Here is a 27,565-nt window from a genome sequence, read left to right as displayed (position 1 = left end):
ATAGGCTGATATTCTGCTAAAAGTTTCCCAGAGGAACCTCTTTGCTCCTTGACGGGAAAAGAAGGATTTGTCATTTTAACTTGGAACACATATTTTCATCATTTCATCATATTGCTGGTGGGAATAAACTGAAAGTTATCCAGCTGGACATGTCACTTACGAGAACATTACCGAGTAACAAAAGATTTATTCAAATATTTAATTGGAAGGAAATACACCTGGAATAAGTTTTATTGGAATTCATATAAAAAGAAAATCAAATCCATTAAAACTAATATCATAAACAGTCGACTTTATCTGGAACCAGAAATATTAACAAATTGGAATCTAGACATCCTAACCTTTATTCCTTGCAAAAAGCCAGCTGAATTTCCCAATTTATATGGCAATCACACTTTATTACTTTAGGTAGAGCTTTATTTTCAGTCAGTATTTTAGAGACAGATCATTCAAATTAGCTAATTTGGTTTCTTTTCTCCCTCCTTCTCAAAAAAAAAAAAAAAAAACAAGCAAAAAGAAATTGGTAAGGGACATTTTCTAGTATTCAGAATACAATCTCCTATTGAGACCAGCAAGTCAGCAGAAATTCACTGCATTTGGCTTCCAATTACTAAATAATCAAGAGATAGCTACTTTTGCCTTTAGATGTCAACGTAGATTCCATTGATCAAGTAATCAAGTCTTGAGTACCGTTTCCTGCGGAGGGATTCTGAGAGCATCCTGCCCAAGATGATGAGGCCTATCACCAGGAACAGAACACCAAAGAGCAGGGTACCCATGAGGAGCCACTTTTCAAATGGAAGGCTATATGGGCTTTCTGGAACTCTGCTTAGTGATGAACCACCTACGCTGGCCTTCCCATTGTCCTGAAAAGCAGTTTTATTTGTAGCAGAAGACTCCACATCTGACAAAGAAAATGTAGCAGATTTATGCCCAGACCTTATGTTTGAAGTCAGCATTTCTCTAAAGGGTACAGTTTCTGAGGTGCCTGTCAAGTCTGTAGATGCTTGAAAGATGGTAATTGGAACCGCTACTGTAGTTTTAACTTGAGGTGTAACCATGGCATGTGTAAAAACGGTAGAAATGGGGGCTCTGGTCTGCTGAGAGGTGACAGTGGTTACAGGTGGAGCTGTGGTGACCACCCATGGTTGGAAAGTCGCAGAGGGTCTCACTGAAGTACTGGTCGGTAGAAGAACTGCAGGTTTCAGAGGAACAGAGGTGTCAGGCAGAGAAGCAGCAGCAGCCCCTGGAGCTGGGAAGGTAGCTGCATTTTTAGGCAGTGGATGAGCTATTTCTAGTTCTGAGGAAAACGGTGAATTCTGAGAATGGACATTCTCTTTATAAACAGAGACCCGTGTAGTCGTTTGATCAGTCTTGAATAGTTTCTGCAATTGACCGGGGGATCCAGACTTCTGAGAAAGTGCATCTCTCCATAAGAGATCAGTAGGCTTCAAATTACCTGTCAGAGGAGGGAGAGTGGGAGTGACCGCTTGTGAAGACTGGCCATGGAAGAGATCATCTTCTTGTGCTAACTTTTGGTGTGGCAAATCAGTTCTGGTTAGAGATGGAAAATCTGAAAATGTAAACAAAAGGAGACTTAAATATGTCCATGCTAGGGTGGCTTAAAAAATATGACACAACAGCTTGTTTAAACTTATCTTCCAACTGATAACCGATACTTGATTTTTCTTTTTTAAATTGGAGACTGAATGCAGGGCCTGGTGTGCTAAGAAGCAAGCAGTCTACCATGAGCTACACCCTTGGCCCTGATACTTGATATTCCACTGAAATATGTACAAAAAGGAAAAATACAAGTTGCTAAATCAGAATCTGATGATACTGCCTCTCTGCCCGATGCTGTGGTTTATTTCTACTCTGATGGAACAGAAGAAATGTCTGGAGGCACTTCAGGTAAATTAAGAAAAAGATAGGAGCAGTAAAGCAGGGGGCTAAGAGGAGCTTGGCATGGGCAACAAGGGTTAGGAAGATGGGGATGGTTATGAAGATGAGGCTGGGGCAAGGGCAGAGAGCTGGGCCAAGGTGACAGGAGCAAATTGAGGACTAGCAAGCAGGGAGGAGGCTGCTGTGAAGCATGAGCTCCTGCAGGACATATCAACTGGGACTCAGATGACAAGTAATTATTAGGACAGATTTCATAGCATGGGCACAGGGCAGGCAAGAAAGGCTACGTAGGAGCGGTGGGAAAGTGAGGTGATGGGTTCAGCAGGGAAGAACTGAACTGTGATTCCTGTGATGTCCTTTAACAGGAAGGAGGAGAGGGCTGGATCTGGTCTCAGCACACTGAACCAAGGCAGCAGCAGAAGGTTGATCACATTTCTCAAGCAAACACCAGGGGTGCACAGTTCCAGCACTGTACTCAGGAGGAAGGCTACCTGGGAGATTTAATTTTGACTCTCAAAGCTTAGAACATTATAATCAATGTCTTAGGTTAGGAGGAGGATGGTACAGACATACTGACAATCAGAAGAGCAGAAAACCTCATGGTCCTGATTTCTGTGGAGGAAGAACCAGCCTCAGATGTGTTCCTGCTGGAGAAAGCTTAGACTCTGGCTCTTGATCACACACACCATCTATCACAGCTCAAACCAGAAAAGCTTGTTCAGGTAATCAAGGGCAGCAAATGATCGTCTGAATTACTCTGCTACTTGGCTAGTCATTTTGCTTAGATCAGAATTGCAGAAAACACAAGGAAAGAAGCTGAGGAATTTCCTGGCTTTTATTGGTTGACTCCCTTCTCCCTCAAATCCCATCCATCTCAGTTTTTAAAATAGTCCTCCCCCTGTGTCCTAACAGATCCAGGGGCAACTTCATACTTGTAATATCCTGTGGCTACTCTCTAAGCCTCATACCCCTAGGTGGCCCTTCAGAGCTATCATTTATCAATCTATGTAGGACAGGGACAGCAAACTATGGATCAATGGCCAAGTCTGGCCTGATGCCTGTTGTTGTATGGCTTATAAACCAAGAATGGTTTTTACATTTTTCAAATGGTTGGAAAAAAGCAAAACAAGAATAATATTTTGTAACACATGAATTATACAACATTCAAATTTTAGTATTCATAAATAAAGATTTACTGGTACACACATATATTTGTTTATATGTTATCTATCTATGGCTGCTTTTATATATGAGGACAAAGGTGAATAGGTACAAGAGATCATGTATGCCCCACACTGCTTAAAATATTGGCCTTAAAAGTCTAAAATAGTCAAACCTTCATAGAAAACATTGGCAGACACCTGCTTCTAGGATATAGTACTCTAAAGTAGAATCTGGATGCCTGAATTTCCTTTTTCCTCTAACAATGCAGAATAGGAGCATTTTTAGTACAGGTCATGTTCACATTCATAACTTCAACATCAGAAAACTACCTGTATCTTTAGAGAGAATTCAGGTATTAAAAAAAAAAAAGACTTGGGCTGGTGCTGTGGCTCAGCAGTAGAATGTTCGCCTAGCACATGTGAGGCACTGGGTTCAATTCTCAGCAATAAAAATAAATAAATAAAAGGTACTCTGTCCAATTACAACTAAAAAAAAATATTAAAAAAAAAAAAGGGACTGGGATGTGGCTCAAGCGGTAGCGCGCGGCCCGGGTTCGATCCTCAGCACCACATACAAACAAAGATGTTGTGTCCGCCGAAAACTAAAAAATAAATATTAAAATTCTCAAAAAAAAAAAAAAAGACTTGATGGGAGTAGCTCAATGGTAGAGCACTTGCCTAGCATGCACAGGGCCTTGAGTTTGACCTTCAATGCTAAAAAAAAAAGATAACGACACAACAAGTTTCATTTTAAAGCTTGAGGGGGAAAAAAAGAGAAACTATATAGGTAAATACGCTCTAATGTGTGTGATATCACAAGGCAAATAAAGCCATTAACAAGAATGATTGAAATAGTCTTTTCTTTATCAAGCATGCAAATTCAGAAATAAAGGAAAGCCAAGGCCTTTTCCTAAAGTAATATGTAATACGTTTTTTTGGGGTTTTTTTGGTACCAGGAATTGAACCCAGGGTACTTAACCACTGAGCCACATCCCCAGCCCTTTTAAATATTTTAGAGACAAGGTCTTGTTGAGTTGCTTAGGGCCTTGCTAAGTTGCTGAGGCTGGCTTTGAACTCAAGATCCTCCTGCCTTAGCCCCCCAACCAGCTGGGATCACAGGTGTGCACCACCTTGCTCAGCTTAGTCCCATTTCTTCTTTTTTAAATTTTATATATTTTATATTTATTTTTTTAAATTTTAATTTGTTATATATGGCAGCATAATGCTTTACAATTCATATCACACATATAGAGCACAATTTTTCATCTCTGGTTGTACACAAAGTAGAGTCACACATTTCGTGTCTTCATACATGTACTTAGGGTAATGATGTCCATCCATTCCACCAACTTTTCCTACCCCCTTTCCCTCCCTCTCCTTTGCCTTATCTAGTATTCATCGCATCCTCCCATGCCCCACCCCCAACCACATTACGAACCAGCATCCATAAATCAGAGAAATCTTTTGACATTTGTTTTTTTTTTTGGGGGGGGGGATTGGCTAAATGTACTTAGGATTATATTCTCCAACTCCATCCATTTACCTGCAAATGCCATGATTTTATTCTCTTTTAATGCTAAATAATATTCAATTGTGTATATATACACATTTTCTTTATCCATTCATCTATTGAAGGGCATCTAGATTGGTTCCACAATTTAGCTATTGTAAGTTGTGTATCTATAAACAACACATCAATGATGTGGCTGTGTCCCTGTAGTATGCTGTTTTTAAGTCCTTTGAGTATAGACAGAGAAGGGGATAGCTGGGTCAAATGGCTGTTCCATTCCCAGTTTTCTAAGGATTCTCCATACTGCTTTCCATATTGGCTGCACCTATTTGCAGTCCCACCAATAATGTCTGAGTGTGCCTTTCCCCCACATCCTTGCCAACACTTATTGTTGTTTGTATTTTTAATAACTGTCATTCTGACTGGAGTGAGATAAAAATCTTAGAGCAGTTTTGATTTGCATTTCTTTAATTGCTAGAGATGCTGAACATTTATATATATATATATATATATATATAGAGAGAGAGAGAGAGAGAGAGAGAGAGAGGACACAGAGACTAACCTACATAATTACAATTATCTTATATTAGACAAAGGTGCCAAAAACATACATTGTAGAAAAGATAGCCTCTTCAACAAATGGTGCTGGGAAAACTGGAAATCCACATGTAACAAAATGAAATTAAACCTCTAACTCTCACCATGTACAAAACTCAACTCAAAGTAGATCAAGGACCTAGGAATTAAACCAGAGACCTTTCTCCTAATGGAAGAAAAAGTAGGCCCAAATTTCCATCATGTTGGTTTAGGCCTCAACTTCCTTAATAAGACTCCTATAGTGCAAGAATTAAAACCAAGAAGCAATAAATGAGATGGATTCAAACTAAAAAGCTGCTTCTCAGCAAAAGAAACAATTAGTGAGGTGAACAGAGAGCCTACAATTTGGAAACAAATTTTTACCACACACACATCAGATAGAGCACTAATCGCTAGGACACATAAAGAACTCAAATCTTAACACCAAAAAGACAAATAGTCCCATTTCTTGATAAGATTCTTGTATTGGAGGGCTGGGGTTGTGGCTCAGTGGTAGAGCACTTGCCTAGCATGTGTGAAGCCCTAGGTTCGATCCTCAGTACCACATAAAAATAAATAACCAAAATAAAGGCATGTGTCCATCTACAACTAAAAAAAAAAAAAAAAAAAAAAAAAAAAAAGATCCTTGTATTGGCAAAGTTCCTAGAAGCCCAAAGGGATCTCCACACCTGCTCCATTTACCTCTTCCACTGGTGTTTGCACTGAGGCGTGGCACTTTCTCTCAGTCGCAGAGATAAACCATAGAAGGAGCTGAGAAACAGCCCTCTGCTCTCAACTCTTTTGAGTTTCATTTTCCAATAGACTTCGCTGAGTCAAAAAATGAAGGACTGGGGGCTGGGATTGTGGCTCAGTGGCAGAGTACTTGCTTAGCATGCATGAGGCACTGGGTTCAATCCCCAGCACCACTTAAAAAAAACCCTAAATAAGCAAAATAAAGGTATTATGTCCCTCAACAACTGAAAACATTAAAAAACATAATAATGAAGGACTGCCTGTCATCCCAATGACTCAGGAGGCTGAGGTAGGAGGATCATAAGTCTGAGACCAGTCTTGGCAACTTAGCAAAACACTGTCTCAAAATAAAATAAAAAAGGGATTGGGGATATAGCTCAGTGATAGAATACCATTGGGTTCAATCTCCAGTACAGCCTCCCCTTCACAAACAAAGAGCGACTACTTTATGGAGATTAGCTAATGGAGATTAGCTGAGCAGAGTTCCAATCTGTTTTATTTCTGAATTCTATTCTTCCAGTCCTGGGTAGAAATTACATACCTTAAAACTATAAAAAAAGATCAAATAGGGGCTGGGGATGTGGCTCAAGCGGTAGTGCGCTAGCCTGGCATGCGTGCGGCCCGGGTTCAATCCTCAGCACCACATACCAACAAAGATGTTGTGTCTGCCAAGAACTAAAAAATAAACATTAAAAAAATTCTCTCCCCCCCCCCCTCTCTCTCTCTCTCTCTCTCTCTCTCTCTCTCTCTCTCTCCTCTCTCTCCTCTCTCTCCTCTCTCACTCTCTCTTTAAAAAAAAAAGATTAAATAAACCAAACTGTGATGGGTTTATAGAATGAACAAAGTCCACTGTCATCTTTCAAATTTTCAGTCTGTAAATATTTGTCAATTGAATATAGGAAATAAGAGTACTTCCAGATATGAACCATTAAATATATATCTACATTGAATTTTACCTCAAATAGGAGACAGATAATTTTTTCTTTTTTGGTACCAGGAATTGAACCCAGGGCACTTAACCACTGAGTTATACCCCAGCCCCTCCACCATTTTTTAAAAGAATATTTATTTTTTAGTTATAGTTGGACCCAATACCTTTATTTTATTTATTTATTATTTATGTGGTGCTGAGGATCGAACTCAGGGCCTTGCACATGCTAGGCTAGTGCTCTACCTCTGAGCCATAACCCCAGCCCCCTGTCCCTTTTTAATATTTATTTAGAGATAGGGTCTCACTGAGTTGCTTAGCATCTCACATTTTGCTGAGGCTGGCTTTGAATTTGTGATCCTCCTGCCTCAGACTCCCCAGCTGCGGAGATTACAGATGTGTGCCAGTTGCCTGGCCAAGAGATAATTTTTAAAAATACAAACATATCCTCTTGTTCAATATGTCCCCAAACTGATATTTCATTATTTATTTTGGTCATACTGGGGACTGAACTCAGGGCATCATGAACGCTAGATAAGCATTCTGCCACTGAGCTACACCCCACTCTTTAATTTATTTATTTTAATTTATTTATTTTGCAGATGGACATGATACCTTTATTTTATTTATTTTTATGTGGTGCTGAGGATCAAACCCAGTGCCTCACACATGCTTGGCAAGCACTCTCCTACGGAGCCATACCTTAGCCCCTCCTTCCCGCCCCTTCCTTTTTTTGTTTTTTTGTTTGTTTTTGGGACGCGGTCTTGCTAAATTGCCCAGGCCAGCCTTAAACTTGCAATCTTCCTGCCTCAGCTTCCTGAGTAGCTGGAATTACAGGATCATGCTAGTCATTTTTTAAAAAATATTTTTTAGTTGTAGTTGGACACAATATCGTTATTTATTTATTTTTATGTGGTGCTGAGGATCGAATTCAGGGCCTCACACATTCAAGGCAAGCGCTCTACCACTGAGCCACAACCCCAGTCCAGTAATTTGTTTTTAATGGGGTACTCTTGATCTATCAACATAGGTATATTCATAAATAGAATTAAGGACATAACTTGTACACACACTGTATATATAAACAGTTCTTTGCATGGTAGGATTGGTGCCACTTTGCCCCTAAATGTCTATCAATCTGCTCTGGACTGATGTTGCCCCCTGGTGGCTGACACAAGAATGGTTTGATTCTAATTCCACTTCATCGTCTCACACTTGCCCCCAGAACACTTATAAGCATGCCAAGCTTCCTTTCCTTCCTTTCCCACTGATGAGGATCTTTATCACATATTTCCTCTTTCGTAGTGCATTGTAAAATCAACAATATTATAGAAGTATTATAAACTTTTTTTTTGTACCAGGGATTGAACTCAGGGGCACTTGACCACTGAGCCATATCCCCATCCCTATTTTGTATTTTATTTGGACAAGGGTCTTACTCAGTTGCTTAGCACCTTGCCATGGCTGAAGCTGGCTTTGAACTCGTGATCCTCCTGTCTCAAGCTCCCAAACTGTGCACCTGGCAGAAGTATTATAAACATTAAAAAACAAACTCAACTATAATTTCTACCATATTCCAGAAACAGATTATTATTTATACAAAGAATCCATGCTGCATTCTCATGATTAAAGGAATAATTGATATAGCAGGTTTCCTTGCTCATGAACAAAACTTAAACACAGGCTCACTTGGGAGACAAAGTGATGCCATCACCCAGGCTGTATCAGGAGCAGTATCATTCCCCAAAGAACCTTATACTTAACTAGGAATGGTGGCTCATGCCAGTAATCCCAGCAGCTCAGGAGGCTGAGACAGGAGGATTGCAAGTTCAAAGCCAGCCTCGGCAATGGTGAGGTGCTAAGCAACTCAGTAAGACCCTATCTCTAAATAAAATACAAAATAGGGCTGGGGATGTGTCTCAGTGGTTGAGTGTCCCCGAGGACAATCCCAGGTACCCTCCTCAACAACAAATAAAGAACCTCACACTTAACGCAGGCAAGAGAGAAACCCTTGATTCCACTCCACCTCTCAACCTTAAAACTGTTCTAAAATTTTGCCTAAGTAGTGTCTCCATCCATTTAGATGCTCAAGTTCAAAAGTAGGACTCAACTCTTTCACTTTCCTAGTCCTGGTCCCTGACATTCATGCCATCAGCAAGTCTCGTCAACTCCATCTCAGGAACAGCTTCTATGTCCACTCCTCCTTCCATCTCCTCTACCACCTCCCTGGTCCCCAACACCATTGTCTTCGTCTAAATCTCACTCTCCCCTCATCAGTCTTTATATTGTTCTTTTCCTGAGAGAGCAGTCACAATAAGCATTGAGAAATCACCTTTAAAACACCAGGAGACATTCCTAATTAACTTCCAACAACTTTCTAACATTTGGTAGAATAAAAACCCCCTCCTCTGGCTTGCAAAGCTTTATGTGATCTGGGTTCCTGCCTTTTTGCATATCACTCTCTGCACAGCTCATCTTGTGTCTGCCTGCTGGGATAAGATGTTTGTTCTTCAGACGTTCCAAGACCATTCTGTCTGGGGATCAGGGACTGGAAGGTATTCTCCCTTCTACTTGCATGTTCAAATCTTAGTTTAGGGGTTACCTCTTCATGGATGCGTTCTCTGATCACCTGATTAAGAGGGTCCACTCAGTGATTATCTATTACATTATCCAATCCAAAGTCTCTGCAAGGCATTTATGATTATACATTTATATTTTTCTTCATATAAATATATATATGTATATATATTATTTGTGCACTATAGTCACCCATAATAGTGGAATTTGTTGTTATATTCTTGTACAGGCATACCATTTGGTCAATTTTGTTCCCCAGAACTTCTCCTTCCCTCCCCTCCTCTCTCCATATATTTTTCTTGATTATTTGTTTATTCTGGTTATTATCTCTTTCCCCTAAATTTCAGAAGTGATAACTTTCTTTTTCATGGTTAGTGTTGTTTACTTAGGGTGTAAAAAAATGCTTGGCACACTGGACATGATGGCAGATTCCCATAATCCCAGCAGCTCAGGAAGCTAAGGTAGGAGAATTGCAAGTTCAAGCCAGGCTCAGCAATTTAGACAGGCCCTAAGCAACTTAGGAAGAAAAAAAAAAAAAGCTGGGGATGTGGCTCAGTGGTTGAACGTCCCTGAGTTCAATCCCTGATAGCACCAAAATAAAAAAGTGCTTGGCACACAGGAGATGCTAAATAATGTTATTTATTGAATAAATAGAATATTAATAATCAAGGGTATGATTTAAAAAACACTTCTAAAACTTAAAGAAAATTTGATACAGAAAGCATTTCATCCTGAAAAACTTAACATGCCAAAATCCCAGAAAGACGTATCTAAGTAATCATCCATTTTATTAGCTGATCACTTTTTACATTCTAAACTAATATGTAAATTTCACAAGTGCTTTGCCTAGAATCTAGCACATAGTAGATGTTTAGTGAATATTTCTTGATTGAATGTCCCTCTAGTTCTAGATAACAAAATCCAGTGAATTTTATTTCAGATAATATGATTATAAAATAATGAAAACTTAATAAAGATATACTAAAAGTTTATATATTTATATAGATCTTAACCTTTTAATAATAGTTGCCCCAGAGACTTGTGTACTTCCAGTGTCGTTCATACTGTTTTAAAGAACTTAAAAACAAAAACCAAGGCTGGGAATAGAGCTCAGGTGGTAGAGTGCTTCCCTCACATGCACAAGGCCCTGAGTTCAATCCCCAGTAACACACACACATACATACAAAGACACACACACACAAAAGCAAAAAAAAAAAAAGTCTGGGTGCCATACATTTAAAATCCTAGCTACCTGGAACTGAGGCAGGAGGATCACAAGTTTGTGATCAGCTTAGGTAACTTGGTGAGACCCTGCCTCAAAAGAAAAAATTAAAAAGGGGAAGGGATATGGCTTAGCGGTAGAGTAAACCTGGATTAATTAAAAAAAAAAAAAAGACTTTCATGAGCGATCTGTGTACCTTTTATCATATAAATGTAAAAACAAAACAAAATATTATCACTTACAGGTCTTTCATTGGAAAACAAATTTTGGCTTAATAAATTGAATTTCCCTAAGTGAAATACATGTGAACCCTTTTGGTAGTTTATTTAGATTCTAGTAAAAAATCTTCCATAGAAACCATATCCTTGGGCTGGGGATGTGGCTCAAGCGGTAGCGCGCTCGCCTGGCATGCGTGCGGCCCGGGTTCGATCCTCAGCACCACATACCAACAAAGATGTTGTGTCCGCCGAGAACTAAATAAATAAATAAATATTAAAAAATTCTCTCTCTCTCTCTCTCTCTCTCCTCTCTCTCTCTCTTAAAAAAAAAAAAAGAAAGAAAAGAAACCATATCCTTGATTCCAATCACAAAAGAAAAAGAAACATGCTTTTGTTACCTCTGATTATCCTGTAACTCATAAGTCCCTTTGCAGGTTTTAGTGGACAGGCTTCCTCACTGGGACAGAAAAACAGGTAGCAGTTGGGTTGTTTGGCTGTTTTTCGGGTGTCGAAGATCATCAAGTTACATGCTTTTTCCCCTGCAAGGAAAGGTTTTATAAGCATAATTTTGAAATAGACTTTCTCAAGAGCAGGGCAAGAAGGAAGAGCTTCACTTATTTTGGAGTCCAATATAAACACCTTTGTCCGGTTTGTTTACTTGCCTGTTGGCCACTGAATCATTTCCTTTTTCTTAGTTTAGTTGTGTAAAGCAATTTTAAACCTTGTTGGGTTTATAAATCTGAGTTAAGGTTCTTCTTTTTTTTTTTTTTTTTTTTGGGGGGGGGACAAAACCAGTTCTTAATGGTACATTTAATTCCTTAGAAATAAACCTTCCATTTGTTAAAATATGCATCGAAGTGCTAATTTTGCAGTCATTACACGACTTCCAACTGGCTGGACATTAAGAAATGGCTCAAACTCTAGTAATTTCATGTATCTCTTCTATTGCAAGACATGTATAAACTGGGTCAGGGTGGAGTGAGTAAATTAGTCATCATAAATACGATGCCTCTTTTCACAAAGGATTCAAGTAGTACATGGAATACAAAGTTCATCTTTTTATTTATTAATTTTTTTAAGGAAACAGGATCTTGCTGGGTTTCCCAGGCTCGGTTCCCTGGGGAATGCTTGGCCACAAGCAATCCTCCTGGGACTACAGGAGGATTATTTTTATCAGATTATGTTAGTCAGCTTTTCATTGCTGTGACCAAGGACAACTTAGTTGAGGAAAAGTTTATTTTGGCTCATGGTTTCAGGGGTTTTTGTTCATGGTGGGCCAGAATCATTACTTTGGACCCAAAGTAAGGCAGAACATCATGGCATAAGGGCATGGATGAAGAAAGCTACTTGGTTCATGGCAGAGAAAAAGCAGAGAGAGAAGGCTAAGCCGATGCAGGGAAGATAAACCCTCCCAGGGCAATCTGTCCCATCCAGCCAAGCCCCACCTGCCTATAGTTACACCCAGTCTGTCCATTCAATCTAGGATGGACTAATTAGGTTATAGCTCTCATAATCCAATCATTTGACTTCTGAATAGTCTTGCATTAACAGGAGCTTTTGGATGACACCTCATATCCAAACAAATATCATTCTTCTGGCTTTCCTTATTTCCCTTATCATTTTTACCACTTCTTCTAGACCAGCAAATGGCTAGGGATCAACCCGGATCTCTAGGTGAGAATGAAGATTTTTAGCTTCTGCAAGGGTTTTATCATAATTTCTTCACTACTTAGGGAATAAGAGAGATTCCTGCTTTTCATTTCTCAAAAATGTGTTATCTGCAGTACATTCTTTTTGGCACTTAGGTAAAATAAAGAAGCCATAAACTGCAAAATTTGGGGTCCTTTGTGTTTATGTGCATTTTTTAGAGTACATGGCTATCAGCCAATTATCAAAGTGTCTTTTGAACCGTAAACAGTTAAAAAAAAAAACATTGCTTAATAAGTGAGGGAAAAGTTTGAGATCCATGAACTGATATCCCACAGGTACCTTTGCTTATAGTAAGTGGTAATAGCACTTGTGCTGGTAAACTAAAAACAGCAAACCCTCGTTTCTTAGAATTGAGGAGAAATGCAGTTCCCTAGAGTGCCAGGAAATACCCACACTGAGAGCATTCAGTCCTGTTTGCAGGTTATGTTTCTTTCTACTTCACATAAATGTTTTTATCAACATTAAAAAAAAGTAAGAATTTAAAATTCTGTCATATACAGTATCCAAAAGCACACTGCTTAGTTAGAGATCCCTGAAGGGGTTTTTCCTACTGACACCAAGAATACAGTATCATCCACACCAGTTCTCTAATTCTCTGACAAAACTGGATACCCAATAATTCAATTCAATTCTGACTCAAATACCTAGAATTGGCATCCGACTCCAGGGTTTAAGGGCTCAGTCCCACAAGACTGCCCTCACTTCAGAAGCCAGTAGCAAACATTGGGCCTCCATATTACAGGACCACCTGTCTAGGTACAAATTCAGGGGCTGCCAAAACCCTACCCTTCAAATTTGATAATTTCCTAGTATGACTCATGGTATTGACTCAGGTAAATGCTATATTTACCATTATAGTTGTTAAAAAGATAAAAATGATTTTTTTTTTGGTGTGTTGAGGATTGAACCCAGGGGGTCTTATGCATGCTAAACAGAAAGATAAATAAATCTCTGGATAGAGGCATACAGGATGATGTTTGGAAGGGTCCCGAATATAGTATCCTCTGTTTTTATGGAAATGGCATGTACTACCCTCCTAGCACATGGATGTGTTCGCCAACCTGGAAACTCCCCCAAATCATACATAGGGGGCTATATGGAGGTTTTATTTTATTTATTTTTTAATTTTTTTTTAATTATACATGGCCATAATATCTTTATTTTGTTTATTTATTTTTATGTGGTGCTGAGGATCGAACCCAGGGTCTCACAGTGTGAGGCGAGCACTCCACCACGGAGCCACAACCCCAGCCCCTGGAGGTTTTATTACATGATTAAATTATTGGCCAATGTGATTCAATCAATCTCTAGGCCTTTCCTGGATGGGTGGGTGAGGTGGGGTGGGAGGCTTGAAATTTCCAAGATTCTGATGAAGTGGCCTTTCTGGCAATTAGCACTTATCTAGAAGCAATCTAGGGAGCTGTCAAGAGTAGCTTCATTAGCACAAATTCAGGTATGGTTAAAAGGGTTATAAATAACAAAAGATGTGTGCTCATATCACTCAGGAAATTCCAAAGGTTTTTAGGAGCTCTTTGCCAGGAACCAGGGATAAAGACTACATACATATTCCTTATTATACTATAATCATTATAGAAAGAAAAACAAGTAAAAATTCAAGAGTGAACATATACTTTGGTTGGCTAATAAGTCAAGAAACACTGGTCCAGGATTCACTAGCTCTTCTAGGTTCCTTAATGGCAAGACCTTGTCCATCTTATTCACTGTTTTGTCTACATCACTTAGAGAGGTATTAGGTGCTCAACAAATGTAGTTGTCTTTTCATTGAGAGAACTAGGACAAGACATAAGAAAAACTGAAAAACAACCACTGTTTAGATATATAGTTCTCTTTTCAGGTTGCAGATGTTAAGTCTAAAGTATATAAAGGCATTGTTCAAACATATCAGACTCAGTTTCCTTCTGTGTCATGTGCATGGTCCCTAAATAACTCCCTGCCTCTGCAGAGTCCTAGAAGCTGCAATTACCTAGTAGTCAGTGGCTTCATTCTGTGTTGTGCCAGCTCCGGGAGGCCCATAAAGTGAAGGTTTTGTGCTTCCACTTAAAAGTCAAATTCTGATTAGATTTTAAATCTAATGGAATGAGTTACGACTTTGACTTTTTTTTTTTTAATACTGGGAATTAAACCCAAGGGCACTTAACCACTGAACCACATCCTCAGCCCTTTTTTTAAATGTGGTTTTTAATTGTTGATAGATCTTTATTTTATTTATTTATATGTGGTGCTGAGAATCGAACCCAGTGCCTCATACACACCAGGCAAGTGCGCTACCACTGAGCCACAACCCCAGCCCCTTCTTTTAAATTTTGACACAAGGGGCTGGGGATGTGGCTCAAGTGGTAGCGTGCACGCCTGGTATGCGTGCAGCCCGGGTTCGATCCTCAGCACCGCATACAAACAAAGATGTGTCCGCCGAGAACTGAAAAATAAATATTAAAAAAAAATTTATTTTTTTTAATTTTTTAAATTTTTTAAAATTTTAAAAAAATTTTTAATTTTTTTTAAATTTCAGAGAACTGAAAAATAAATATTAAAAAAATTCTCTCTCTCTCTCTCTCTCTCTCTCTCTCTCTTAATTAATTAATTAATTAATTAATTAATTTTGACACAGGGTCTTGCTAAGTTCCTGAGGCTGGCTTCAAACTCACAATCCTCCTGTCTCAGCCTCCCAAGCTGCACACACCACTACCCCCAGAGCTTAGGACCTTTAATTTTCATCTCAACTCCTTTGTTCTGTTTACATATTCTTGTAACATCACGCTGTATCCCAGTACTTCATGATGATGGCAACTAAGCATTTAAATACAATTTTTGTTTTCAACAGGCCAAACAAGGCCTGTTAGAATAAAACACCAGTGATTCTCAAACTCTTGTCTACCCAATCACCTGAGGGATGTACACACAAATTCATCAGTAAAGTTAACACAGCTTAGAGGAGGGGAAGGCACACTTGTGGAAAATTCCTCAGTGATTTTATCACCCACCTTTCTTCCCCATTGAGAATCACTGGTATAAATTATTCAGTTCCAGGGCTGGGATTGTGGCTCAGTGGTAGAGCGTTCACCTAGCATGTGCAAGGCTCTGGGTTCGATCCTCAGCACCACATAAAATAAATAAAATAAAGGTATTGTGTCCAACTACAGCTAAAAAATAAATATTAAAAAAATTATTCAGTCACATCTACCTGATGATTATGTCACATATACCAGATGCTTATTAAAACATGGAATAAAGGGTTGCCATGTTATTTACCTGTTATGTTTTTTGTTGAACAGCAAGAATTAATGCAGTCTTCCTGAGTTATTGTATATGTGGGCTCATTGCCTCTGATTCCCTTAGAAAGAGATGATTGAATGTCAATGACAACATCTTCTAGACTTTTGGTGAGGCAATTCTGGCTGGCGGACAGCCGTAAAGTCAGGAAACAAATTATCACCAAAGTGTAGGTCAAGCTTCGTTCTTCCCTGAAGAACATTTTAAATTTCACTTTAGTCTTGGTCTTCAAAGGTTAAGATGACTCTTTCTGTGATCTCAGTTTGCTTCAGAAAGCTTGCACAAATGATAGAACTTCTCTCTAGAACAAAAATAGAAAGTCATCAATCAGTTTTGTTTCCTTTACAAACCAAGGAAAAAGTATTTCAATTAATGAAAATGACCCACATACAACCTAGAGAAGAACAGACAGAAACAAGTATGTTTTGTTTATTTCACCCTTAATATATTTGAGATGAACACTCATTAGAAACTTGGCAAATAACGAGTAAGCGCAAACACAAATACTATCCTGTTGATGATTAAAAGCTGACAGTACCAATGAAGAGGTATAAGTAGAAGTCTTGAGTTCTAGTTCTTCTTGCCTCTCCTAACTAGGAGGAGAGAGAACACAAAATTTCTAGTTACTGAAGAAAAAGTGATACTAGGTTTGAGCACACTTCCTTTCTCAGCAATAACATGATTTTAAAATCATCTACTGGATGGGGGACATCGTGCTAAACAATTTGCATATATCACACTCTTTAATCCTATAGCAGCCCTGCAAAAGAGCATCCCCCCACCACACACACATTTTCTTTTGCAGCACTGAGGACGAAGCCCAGGGGTGCTCTACCTCTGAGCTACATCACCAGCCCTTGATGTTTTTTATTTTGAGACAGGGTCTCACTAATTGCCCAGACTGGCCTCAAACTTGCAAACCTCCTGCCTCAGCCTCTGGAATTACTAGGATTGCAGACATGAGCCACATGCCCTACTAAAAAACAAAACATTGTAAATGAGGAAGTAGAGGAAGATTTTCTTACTGTTGCCTCTCTTTATATATTGGAATGGAGGCAGATAAATCTAATAATCTAAATCTAGGGAGTATCTGGTCAGTAGAGGGAATATTCTGGTTCATTTGAGGGAAAATTTATGGAAAAGACTTATTGGCACCCCCCCAAAATACAAGTTACACTATGTATAATGCCAACTCCATTGGAAAAGCCGATTTTTTCAGGAAAAATAAACGTTAAACTGACAAGATAATATTATTATACACTCACTCACCTACTCCCATATTTCCAGACTACAAATGTTGACTGAATGATAGCTTTAGCACAGAATTACTGCTTCTTTTTAACCTTTTTTGGTCACAAATTCCTTTGATAGTTTAAGGAAGGTTAGGAACTATCCTGAGATACACATTTTAAAAAGCATAAGATGAAATATATAGGATTACTAAGGAAGCCAGTTACATTAAAAAATACTTATCAAAATAGTCTTTAAGGGCTAGGGTGGTGGCTCAGTGGTAAAGCATTTGCCTAGCATGTGTGAAGCACTGGGTTCGATTCTCAGCACCACATATAAATAAATGAATAAAATAAAGGTTCATCAATATCTAAAAAAAATTTTTTTAAATAGTCTTTAAAATGTTTCTATAAAATATTGATGAAAGAAATCAAAGAAGATCTAAGTAAATGGAGAGAAAGTCTGTGTTCAAGAATAGGAAGATCTTACATTATTTTTTAAAATACTTATTTTTTATAAGGAATTGAACACAATATTTTAACTTTATTTATTCTTATGTGGTTCTGAGGATCGAACCCAGGGCCTTGCATATGCTAGGTAAGTGCTCTACCGCTGAGCCACAACCACAGCCCAATAATGCAATTTTTTTTTTGTAGTGCTGGGAATTGAACCTTACCAACTGAGCTATATCCCTAGCCTCAACACTGTTAAGATGTCAGTTTTTCCCAACTTGATCTATAGATTCAATACATCCTCAATCAAAATCCCAGCAAAAAAGTTTGTGGATACCGACAAACTGATTTTAAAGTTCACATAGAAGTGCAAAAAGACCTAGACTAGCCAACACAATACTGAAGAACAATAAGGCTGGAGAACCAACACTATCTGACTTCAATATTTATTATAAAGCTATAGTAGCTGAGCACAGTAGTGCACACTGTAATCCCATCAACTTGGGAGGCGAAGGCTGGAGAAGCTCAAGTTTGAGGCTAGCCCTAGAAACTTAGTAAGACCCTCAGCAACTTAGCAAGACCTCAAAATAAAAAAGAAACGGACTGGTGATGTAGTACAGTGGTAAAGCACCCTCAGTTCAATCCTTGGTACTAAAAAAAAAAAAAATTATAGTAATCAAAAAAGTGTGGTACTCGAAAAAGAATAGGAAAATAGATCAATGAAATGGAATAGCAAGCCCAGAAGGAGACAAACACTAATCCAGGCAACTTATCCTTGATAATGGAGCAAAGTCAATTCAATGGAGGTAGTCTTTTCAAAAATGGTGCTGGAATCACTGACTATCCATGTGCAAAAGATAACTCTTGACACAACCTTATATCTTGTACTAAAACTAACTCAAAATGGATCATTAACTCAAATGTAAAACACAAAACCATAAAATTCTGAGAGGATAACATAAGAGAAAAATCTTTGTGACCTCAGACTAAAGGATGAGTTTTCAGATACAATACCAAAAGCACAATCCATAAAAGAAAAAAAAATCAATGTTGGGTTTCATTAAAATTAAAACCTTGAGGCTGGGGTTGTGGATCAGAGGTACAGCGCTTGCCTAACATGTGTGAGGCACTGGGTTCAATCCTCAGCACCACATAAAAAGAAAAAAAATCTTCATGATATTGTGTCTACCTATAACTAAAAAATAAATTTAAAAAATTAAAACCTTTTTCTATATAACAGACATTGTTAAAGGAATGAAAAGACAAACATATGCTTGGAAAAACTATTTGAAAACATATCTGATAAAGGACTGGTATCCAAAATTTACAAAGAACAATTAAAACTCAATAATAATGGGGAAAAAACCCTAAAAAATGGGCAGGAGATTTCCATAGACCTCACCAAAGATACATAGATGACAAATAAGCATAAGGTGCTCAACGTCACGTGTCATTAGGGAATTGCAAATTCAAATGAGATACCACTACACACATATAAGAATGTCTAAAATCCAAAAAGTGATGATAGCAAATACTGTCAATGATATGGAGCAATAAGAACTTTTATTCATTGCTTATAAGAATGCAAAATGGTATAATAATTTTGGAAAAATTCAGGTAGTTTTTTACAAAGCTAAATATAGTTTTACCAAACAATTAAGCAATTGTCCTATTATATATTTACCCAAATGTGTTAAAAACTGTATCCATACAAAAACCTGCACAAGAATGCTTATAGTAGCTTTATTCATAATTTTTCCCAAACTGGACACAAACTGTTCATTAATAGGTGAATGAATCAACAAAATGAGATACAACTATACCATGGAATATTATTCAGCAACAAAAGGAAATGATCAAATCATATTGCTTAGTAAAAGAAGAAGCCAGTCTGAATTGATGTGATTCCAACTATGTGACATTCTTGAAAAGCCAAGCTAAAGAGACAGTGCTTTCCAGAAAGAAAAGAGGAATGGATGAGTGGAGCACAGTAGATTTTTAAGGCAGTGAAAGTATTTTGTATGATATTACAATGGTGGATACATTTCACTGCATATCCATCAAAACAGATAGAACTTCTCACCTCAACCAGAAGAAAGGTTAAGATGGTAAGGATGGTGGAACAAAATCTGAGAAGATTCCATATTACCCTTCATACTTCAGACTCACTTATGCAGGAAAAAAATTAGCCTGCATCTACTCATGTCTCTATTTTTTCATGCTTATGTTCTTGCAATAAAAAGTCTAACCTATTAGAAAAATACTTGAGAAATAAATCAATTAATTAAAAAACATGGTAGAATTATAAAACATGTAGAGTAAACCCATGTGAGGTATAAACTTTAGTAAAAAAAAAAATACAAAAGAGGTTAAAAAAATAGGGCTAGGGTTGTGGCTCAGTTGTAGAGTGCTCGCCTAGCACATGTGAGGCACTGGATTCAATCCTCAGCACCCCATAAAAATGAAATAAAGATATTGTGTGTCCACCTACAACTAAAAAATAAATATATTTTAAAAAGGTTAAAAAAATAAAATCAGTCTATAGGAATAGAACACAAGTCTAATACCTCCTTTGCTATTATGTTCAACTTCTGTATATAATAAAATGGTAATATGGTTTCTCACATGCCAGTCTCCATGCTAAGCACTTTACACGTATGTCTTTAATCCTTACAAGAATCCTAATGAGATAGATCCCCTTATTATTCCCATTTGCAGTTAGAATAAAAAACCCGACATTGTGTGATATATATGTGCTGCTGTGTGTGTGTGGTACTAGGGACCGAATTCAGGGATGCTCTACCACCGCATCACTGCCTCAGCCTTTTTTTTTTGGACACAGGGCCTTGCTAAATTGCCCAGCTTGACTTTGAACTTACAAGTCTCCTGACTCAGGCTCCCAAGTAGCTGGGATGACAGGTGTGTGTCACTATGTCTGGCATATATGTACTACCACTACTACTGATACTTTTTTTTTTTTTAAACTGGGGATTGAACTCAGGGGTACTCAACCACTGAGCCACCTCCCTAGCTCCATTTTGTACTTTATTTAGACACATGGTCTCACTGAGTTGCTTAATGCTTTACTTTTGCTGAGGCTGGCTTTGAACTTGCAACCCTCCTGTTTCAGCCTCACATGAGCCACAGCGCCCGGCTATGTACTTCTTTATTAACCAATTAAATGATAACTGGTACATCTAATAACTGCCATAATTTTAAACAAATCTTTATTTTTAGTTGTAGTTGGACACAATGCCTTTATTTTTATTTATTTTTATCTGGTGCTGAGGATCTAACCCAGGGCCTCGAAGCTGCTGAGCAAATGAATGCTTTACCGATGAGCCACAAACCCAGCCCCATAACTGCCATAATTTATATTTTGAGGCTTGGGTTGTGGCTCAGCAGTACAGTGCTCACCTAGCACATGTGAGGCCCTGGGTTCGATCCTCAGCACCACATGAAATAATTTAATAAAAATAGGTATTGTGTTCAATTACAACAAGAAAATAAAATATATAAAAAATAATATTTTGAGATACATGCAACAAGTAACATACATGAAAAAGTCTGATACCTACGGGTGGCAAATCATAGCTACTGTTATTACTACTGTGGCTTTTGCCTATATTCCTCTTGAAGGAAATGCTACCTTTCACTTAGAGGTTAGTGAAATAACACATTTTTTCACCTTAGTTCATAGATTCCTGAATTCTATTCACAGACTCTTTGAGTATCATGGATTCCTCAGGTTAAAAATCTTGGCACTAGTTACTTATTATGCTGCTACAGTCTACATGCCTGTTTTCTATCCCAAAGGAAACTAGAAAAAGACAGGCAAATATCTTACTCTCAACTGGATTCTAATTAGTCTCTTCCCTGCTGAGAAACCTGAACTATGAGAGATGGGACAGGAGGGTTCTCTTTATGCAGCATCTTTATAGCACCTGCACTGCAAGAAGTTCTAAAGAGCTTATCTCATTAAAGAAGCTAAAAAAAAAAAAAATGAAGCTGTGCTCTGCCTCTGCCTCCCTCTTTTTGTCTATTTGATTATCCATTTATTTTTGTGGTGCTGGGAATAGAACCCAGGGGCCTGTGCTTGCTAGGCAAACACTACCACTGAGCTACAACTCCAACTGATTACTTTCTAGCCCATTATTATTTTGGCCTTAAAGGTCAAGCTGTTCGGCTGGCAGATGGGGGGAAGGTTAAGGCAGGAGAGAGAAAGTACATGAGCCTTTACTCCAGCTTATGGATCACTAAGATTTATTTGTACATGACTATTTGAAATATTGGAAATCATTTTACTCACAGCATACTCTAATTTATCAGAATGCTTAGAACTACAGAAGCACCTGCACAATCAGTACAATTGTACGATTAGGAAGGTAGGAAAATGGAAATATACCATATAAGAAAACATGGGGAAATTTCCCTTCCTTTGAAGAAAGGTATGTTGCTCACTGAACTATTCTTCCGCCTCTCCCTCTGATAACAGTGCTGAGCTGGTGCCATTTAAGGCAGGTGCTTCTGACCCTGCCTGGCAATCCCCTTTGGGATACTGCAGTGACACAAAAATCTTCGGTGTGAGTGGAGGAACTCGGCCCTGGGAAAGGAACAGAGCTCCTCTTTCTGCAGGTAGCGACGCTTCTAGGGGCCAGTCGAGAGAGGAGGACGAAAACACCTTTACCTGGTGGCGAGAGGACCCGGGGGTCCCAGTTCCCCTTTGAAAGCAAAGACAGATCCGATGCGCCCGCATAAAGTACCAGCGAATCCGCGCCGGAGGTCTAGGCGAGGACTGCGGGGTGGGGGGTGGGGGGGATGCTCCGCAGCTCCAGCAACCGCCCGCCGGGTTTTGTGGTTAGCAAGTTCCTGCTTCCGTTGCACGACCGAAAGTTTGCCGCCGGGGAAGGGCACGTTCCTGCCCTGCAACCCGGAGCTGCTTCCCAGCAACGTTCAACCAAGTGGCATAGGCAAGAACTGTGTACCCATTAGCCGCGGAGACTGCAAGCACCCAGTGCGGAGCCCCGGAATGAGCCCGCATTCTCAGGCATCCTCACCCAGCTCGCTCCACCCGGCCTGCCCCGGGCTGTGAGCGCTGCAGGGGAGGCGTGGGCGAGACTGCAGGCAGCCCGAGGGTCGGCAGCTGTGCCTTCTCGCCTCTGTGAGGCCCAGCGCGCACCAAAGCACAAGGGAAAAAACTCAAACGTAAATGCCCCCCTCTCGCAGCTCCACTGTCCCAATCTCCTAGTCCCTCGTCCCAGAGACAACCACTGAGAGCAGTTTGTTGATGTTTGGAAATGTACAGTGCATCTTATTTGGAATATAGTCATGAAGATCGTATTTCCATAATTGGATAATGGAGAGTCTTCAATTAGATTCGACAATTCTTGAGTTAAATATTATGTGCCCTGCAAACCTGGAGGAAAGCATGCGATTTTCTGCAAGATTTACTGTTTTTAGGTGTGGCTAATAATGATGTTGAAAACAACATGTTATAGTTAAAATTGTATCCCTAACACTTAGCTTAGTACTTGGTATGTAATAGGTGCTCAGTAAATTTAAAAAAAAAAATATTTCTTAGCTGTCAATGGATCTTTTATATTATTTATTTATTTATATGTAGTGCTGAGGATTCAATCCAGGGCCTCACACATGCCAGGCAAGTGCTCTACCACTGAGCCACTACTGCAATATCTCAGTAAATATTTAACTTGTTGCCAAAAAATGGAAAATGTGCATAGATTGCACATAAGTTTGTTACTAAATCACTTCTCCCCTCACTCCCACCCCCAGATATATCTCCCAAATGACATATTTTTTAACCACTGACATACTCTGCCAAAAGGTTTAACCTTTGACAATATATTTACTTTGGTGTGAAAGAGCTATGGAACCTGAAACATTATGCAATGTAGGCTTATACAGCCAACAGCTACACCCTAGTTTTAACCAATAGCTATAGGAGGTATATATTGTCAGAAAATTTGTCAACAATAGTCTGTGAAACTGACTGGACTAGCTGTATTCAGAGGATGACCTACTCTCCACTTAAAATAATGTTGCCACATTGTGGTTTCAAAGGGTTACCAAAGAAAAGTAAACTCCAGAGTGATTTTCCACCGAAGTTACTGTCCTTATACAGTAAGGGATTGATTGATGCATTTGTGCATTTATCTCTGTTGTTGGGGCTGTTGTGTAAGTCCATCCTAGTAGACCTTTCCATCATTAGAAATGTCAGATTATCCAGGCATGGTGGAGCACTCCTGTAATCTCAGGGACTGGTGAGATTGAGATAGGAGGATCCCAAGTTCAAGGCCAGCCTCAACAGTTTTTTGAGGCCCTACGCCACTTAGCAACACCCTGTCTCAAAATGAAAAATAAAAAGGGGTAGAGATATAGCTCAGTGGTAGAGCACCCTTTGTTTCAATTCCCAGTACCAAAAATTAAAAAAAAAAAAATTCAGATTAGTATTTTGATACAATGAACTGTTTTTGTTGAAGTGACAACAGTGAACAAAGGACAAAAATAATGATTAAGGAAGATTTTTTATTCATATGAAACAGGTGTTTAAACTAGAAACCATATCCATTGTTGCCTCATTGCTTGAAGATTATTAATCCTCTTCTCTTGAGAGCTTAGAAGTCCCATCTATGTAAAGGCATTTTTAAAAAGTATTTTATTCAGAAAACATGATTAAGAGCTGGGGCTCTAGCTCAGTGGCAGAGTGCTTGCCTGGCACGTGTGAGGCACTGGGTTCAATCCTCAGTACCACATAAAAATAAAATAAAACAAGGATATGCTGTTGGGGAGGAAGGGAGCATGGGTGGAATGAGATGGACATCATTACCCTAGGTACATGTATTTATTTATTTATATGTGGTGCTGAGGATTGAACCCAGGGCCTCACACATGCCAGGCAAATGCTCTACCTCTAGAGCCCCTACTGCAGCCCCTCAGTAAATATTTAACTAAAATATATTTGTTGCCAAACAATGGAAAATGTGCATAGATTGTAGAAGTTTGTTACTAAATCACTGTTCCCCTCACTCCCACCCCCAGACATACCTCCAAAATGACACATTTTTGAACCAGGAATGGTGTGACTCTACTTTGTATACAACCAGAGAAATAAAAATTTGTATTCCATATGTGTACTATAAATTGAAATGCATTTGCTGTCATGTATAACAAATTAGAATAAATAAATTTTAAAAAGCCATACTGTCCTTCTATAATTCCAACAAATAAAAAATAAAAAGAAAGAAAACATGATTAAGTGCCTGTAAGGAAAATTGAAGAACAATAAGACATGAGCTCTACCTTCAAGATGTTTGTAATTCAGTAGAGACAGACAAGAAAACCAGTGGTTATGGAAAGAATAAATGTTTTGATGGAAGCTGCTAACCATGGAAGTTCAGAGGTGGGCCTTTCAGAAAGGGATACCTAGGTTAAATCTTTTTAGGTTTAACATTCCTTAGGATGAAATTCACTTAGCTAGATTGGGAGGAAAAGGCTAACTAGTCCAGATGGAAAAAGCACGACTATTTAGAAATTCAGTCCACCTGGCATGAACATTGCCTATATACAGAGAGGAACAGAGAATATTAATCAGAAAAAAACAATTAATATTCTGGAAATTTCTCTCTTCCTGCCCATGGAGAATGTACTGAAGGAGGTGAGGTCAGAGTCCTTGTGTCTTCCAGAAAATGGAAGAATTGATGAGCCCCTCAAAGGGTACAGATATAGAAGAGACAGGCTTTCCAGGACTTAGCGACTGGTTGGGGTAGTGGTAAAGGTAAACAGATTTCTGGCTTGGGAGACCCGATGGATGGGACTGCCAGGTAGTTAATTTGAAAAAGTCTTAGAAAATTTGAGTCCTGGTTTTTTCACTAATTAGTTGTGTGACCTAGATCACTTCTCTGTAAAATTAAGGAAGTAGTTTCTACTTTATAGGCAGGTCACATGAGGCTAATATATATATGAAAGTACTTTATTAACTTGAAAAGACTGTTCAGTTGTTCATTATCGCACATACAATAACAAACACAACTTGCTACTCATGTGGAAGTGATTTTAGGGGTGCTAAAAGGCATCAATCCCAAATGTTTCCTACTTCTATAAAATTCCACCATTAGAATCCTTATAAAAACACTCATTTCATTTTCTTGCCACCAGGATATAAGTTTCCTAAGGACAGGGCCTGGGGTTTATTGGATCTCTTAGACTCTAACAAGCCCCCAGCACATTGCAGCCTCCTGTAAATATTGAGTTAGTCAACAAGGGCATTACATTTTCAGATATCCTTTTTCTGAATAGAACATTATGGAGATAAATTTACATAACACACAATCCACCCATTTAAAGTGTACATATCGGTGGTTTTTAAAATAGTTGTATAACCACCATCACAAAAAATTTTAGAACATTTCCCACATCTTCAGAAAGAAGCCCCCATATCCCATTAGTAATCACTCCCTTTATCCCCCTCAGCTTCCTTTTCAGCTTTAGGCCACCACAGATCTATTCTATACCTGTAATGCCTCTTCTGGACCTGTCATGTAAATGGAATTACAATATGTGGCAATATGGCTTCCCCCCCCCCATTCCAGCGCTGGGGATGGAACCCAGGATCTAGAACCCTGCCACTGAGCTACATCCCCAGTCCAACATATGGGCTTCTGTGATAAAACTTGAAAACATGATGCTGATTGAAAAAAGGCTTATCAATGTAAAAGAATTTATTAGCACTTACTCCCCTTTTTTGGCCAAATAATATTGCACTATATGCATGTACCAATTTTATTTCTCCATTCATCAGGAGATGGGACAGAACCTCTCTTTTAAAATGAAATAGTCACCCAAAGGGAAGCATTAACAACATCATAATGTCACTATGGGTTGAGTATGGGACACAAAACAAACACACTTTGATGTGGAAGAGAGGGGACAAGAACTAGAATGAGTCTTTATTCCACTCCCCTTTTATCTCCTCTCTCACTCTTAAGGAGGGCAGATCTGGAAGGCTAGCAAAGGGCTCTCCAAGAGGAAATGGTTTACCTGCTTAGTGAGTCCTTCCTAATCCCTTATCCCTTGAGGCTTATGTGAACCTCAAGAATATAGGTTCACCACCTTTTAGGAGCCTATTCTGATCTCAGGCAGTTTTTAGTTCTATCTTCATATTCTCTTAGAACACGGAACTTAACATTTGTTTGCAATTTTCTCATTGCAAACAAATTAGAGGAAAGAGCACCAAGTTTGAAATCAGACAGTTCTTAACATTATGAAATCAAATTTCATTAAAACTAAATGAGGTAAAATAGGGGACACACCTGTGATATAGTGGAGTAGACTTAAACATCGTTTAGTCAATTCAACATTCCTGAAATAGTATTTATGCAAATAAAATCTCAAGGTATTGGCTTGTAATTTCTTGAAGGAAACAGTATAAAATAAGTTGCAAAGTCCTGAGAATCCTAGGGCACCCAACTCCTTGATGGCATGGCATTGCTAGTTTACATCCTCGAACCGCCAAATCTGCCATTTTGCATTACTTGCATTTCTTGCTCACCTGTTTCGAGTTCCAGAGTAACCTGGTAATTGTCAAGACGCCCAGAGAGTGTCTATGATGTAGGATCATTTACTTACCTTTGAAGATGCACACTCACACTAATTAGGTGATCAGCATTTTCAATTTGTTATTTTCATCTCATTTCCAGTTATTTCCTTCACCCTCTCTTTTTATATATATATTTGTGTGTGTGTGTGTGTGTGTGTGTGTGTGTGTGATTTTCCACTTCCAAACTCCCAGTTTTCAAAGCTTTCCATCCGGACGGTTGAGGATTTGCATCCTAGGTTTATGTAGCACCATTCTTTCTCCATTTGTAAAACAGACTTCAAAATACCTATTTTGAAAAGTCGTTCTAGTATATGGGTGTGAGAATGCTCAATGTGTGGGTGGTGCTTAAAGGCGACGCATCTTTACAATAGGAAAGGGCTTACCCTTTTAGGCCAGTTCTAGCTTTGAGGCGGTCAG

At 38.8% G+C, this 27,565-nt stretch overlaps 1 protein-coding gene across 2 annotated transcripts; it reads right to left on the bottom strand.

Moving 5' to 3' along the window:
* Mansc1 (MANSC domain containing 1) lies at positions 1 to 27,565 on the bottom strand. 2 transcript variants are annotated; one of them, XM_077798749.1, is made up of 4 exons: positions 27,532 to 27,565; positions 15,830 to 16,151; positions 11,248 to 11,388; positions 1 to 1,573 (listed from the first exon to the last, which is right to left on the bottom strand). In XM_077798749.1, the coding sequence occupies exons 2-4, from the start codon at positions 16,050 to 16,052 to the stop codon at positions 642 to 644; spliced, it is 1,296 nt and encodes a 431-aa protein (XP_077654875.1). In that variant the 5' UTR covers positions 16,053 to 16,151; positions 27,532 to 27,565; the 3' UTR covers positions 1 to 641. The 2 variants fall into 2 exon arrangements, with proteins under 2 accessions (XP_077654875.1, XP_077654874.1); XM_077798748.1 differs by lacking the exon at positions 27,532 to 27,565 and adding an exon at positions 22,220 to 22,344.

This window comes from Urocitellus parryii, chromosome 5 (assembly GCF_045843805.1).
Source record: "Urocitellus parryii isolate mUroPar1 chromosome 5, mUroPar1.hap1, whole genome shotgun sequence".
NCBI lineage: Eukaryota > Metazoa > Chordata > Mammalia > Rodentia > Sciuridae > Urocitellus > Urocitellus parryii.
Note: the sequence above shows the minus strand (reverse complement) of the source record. Positions and strands in the feature narration are given on the sequence as shown.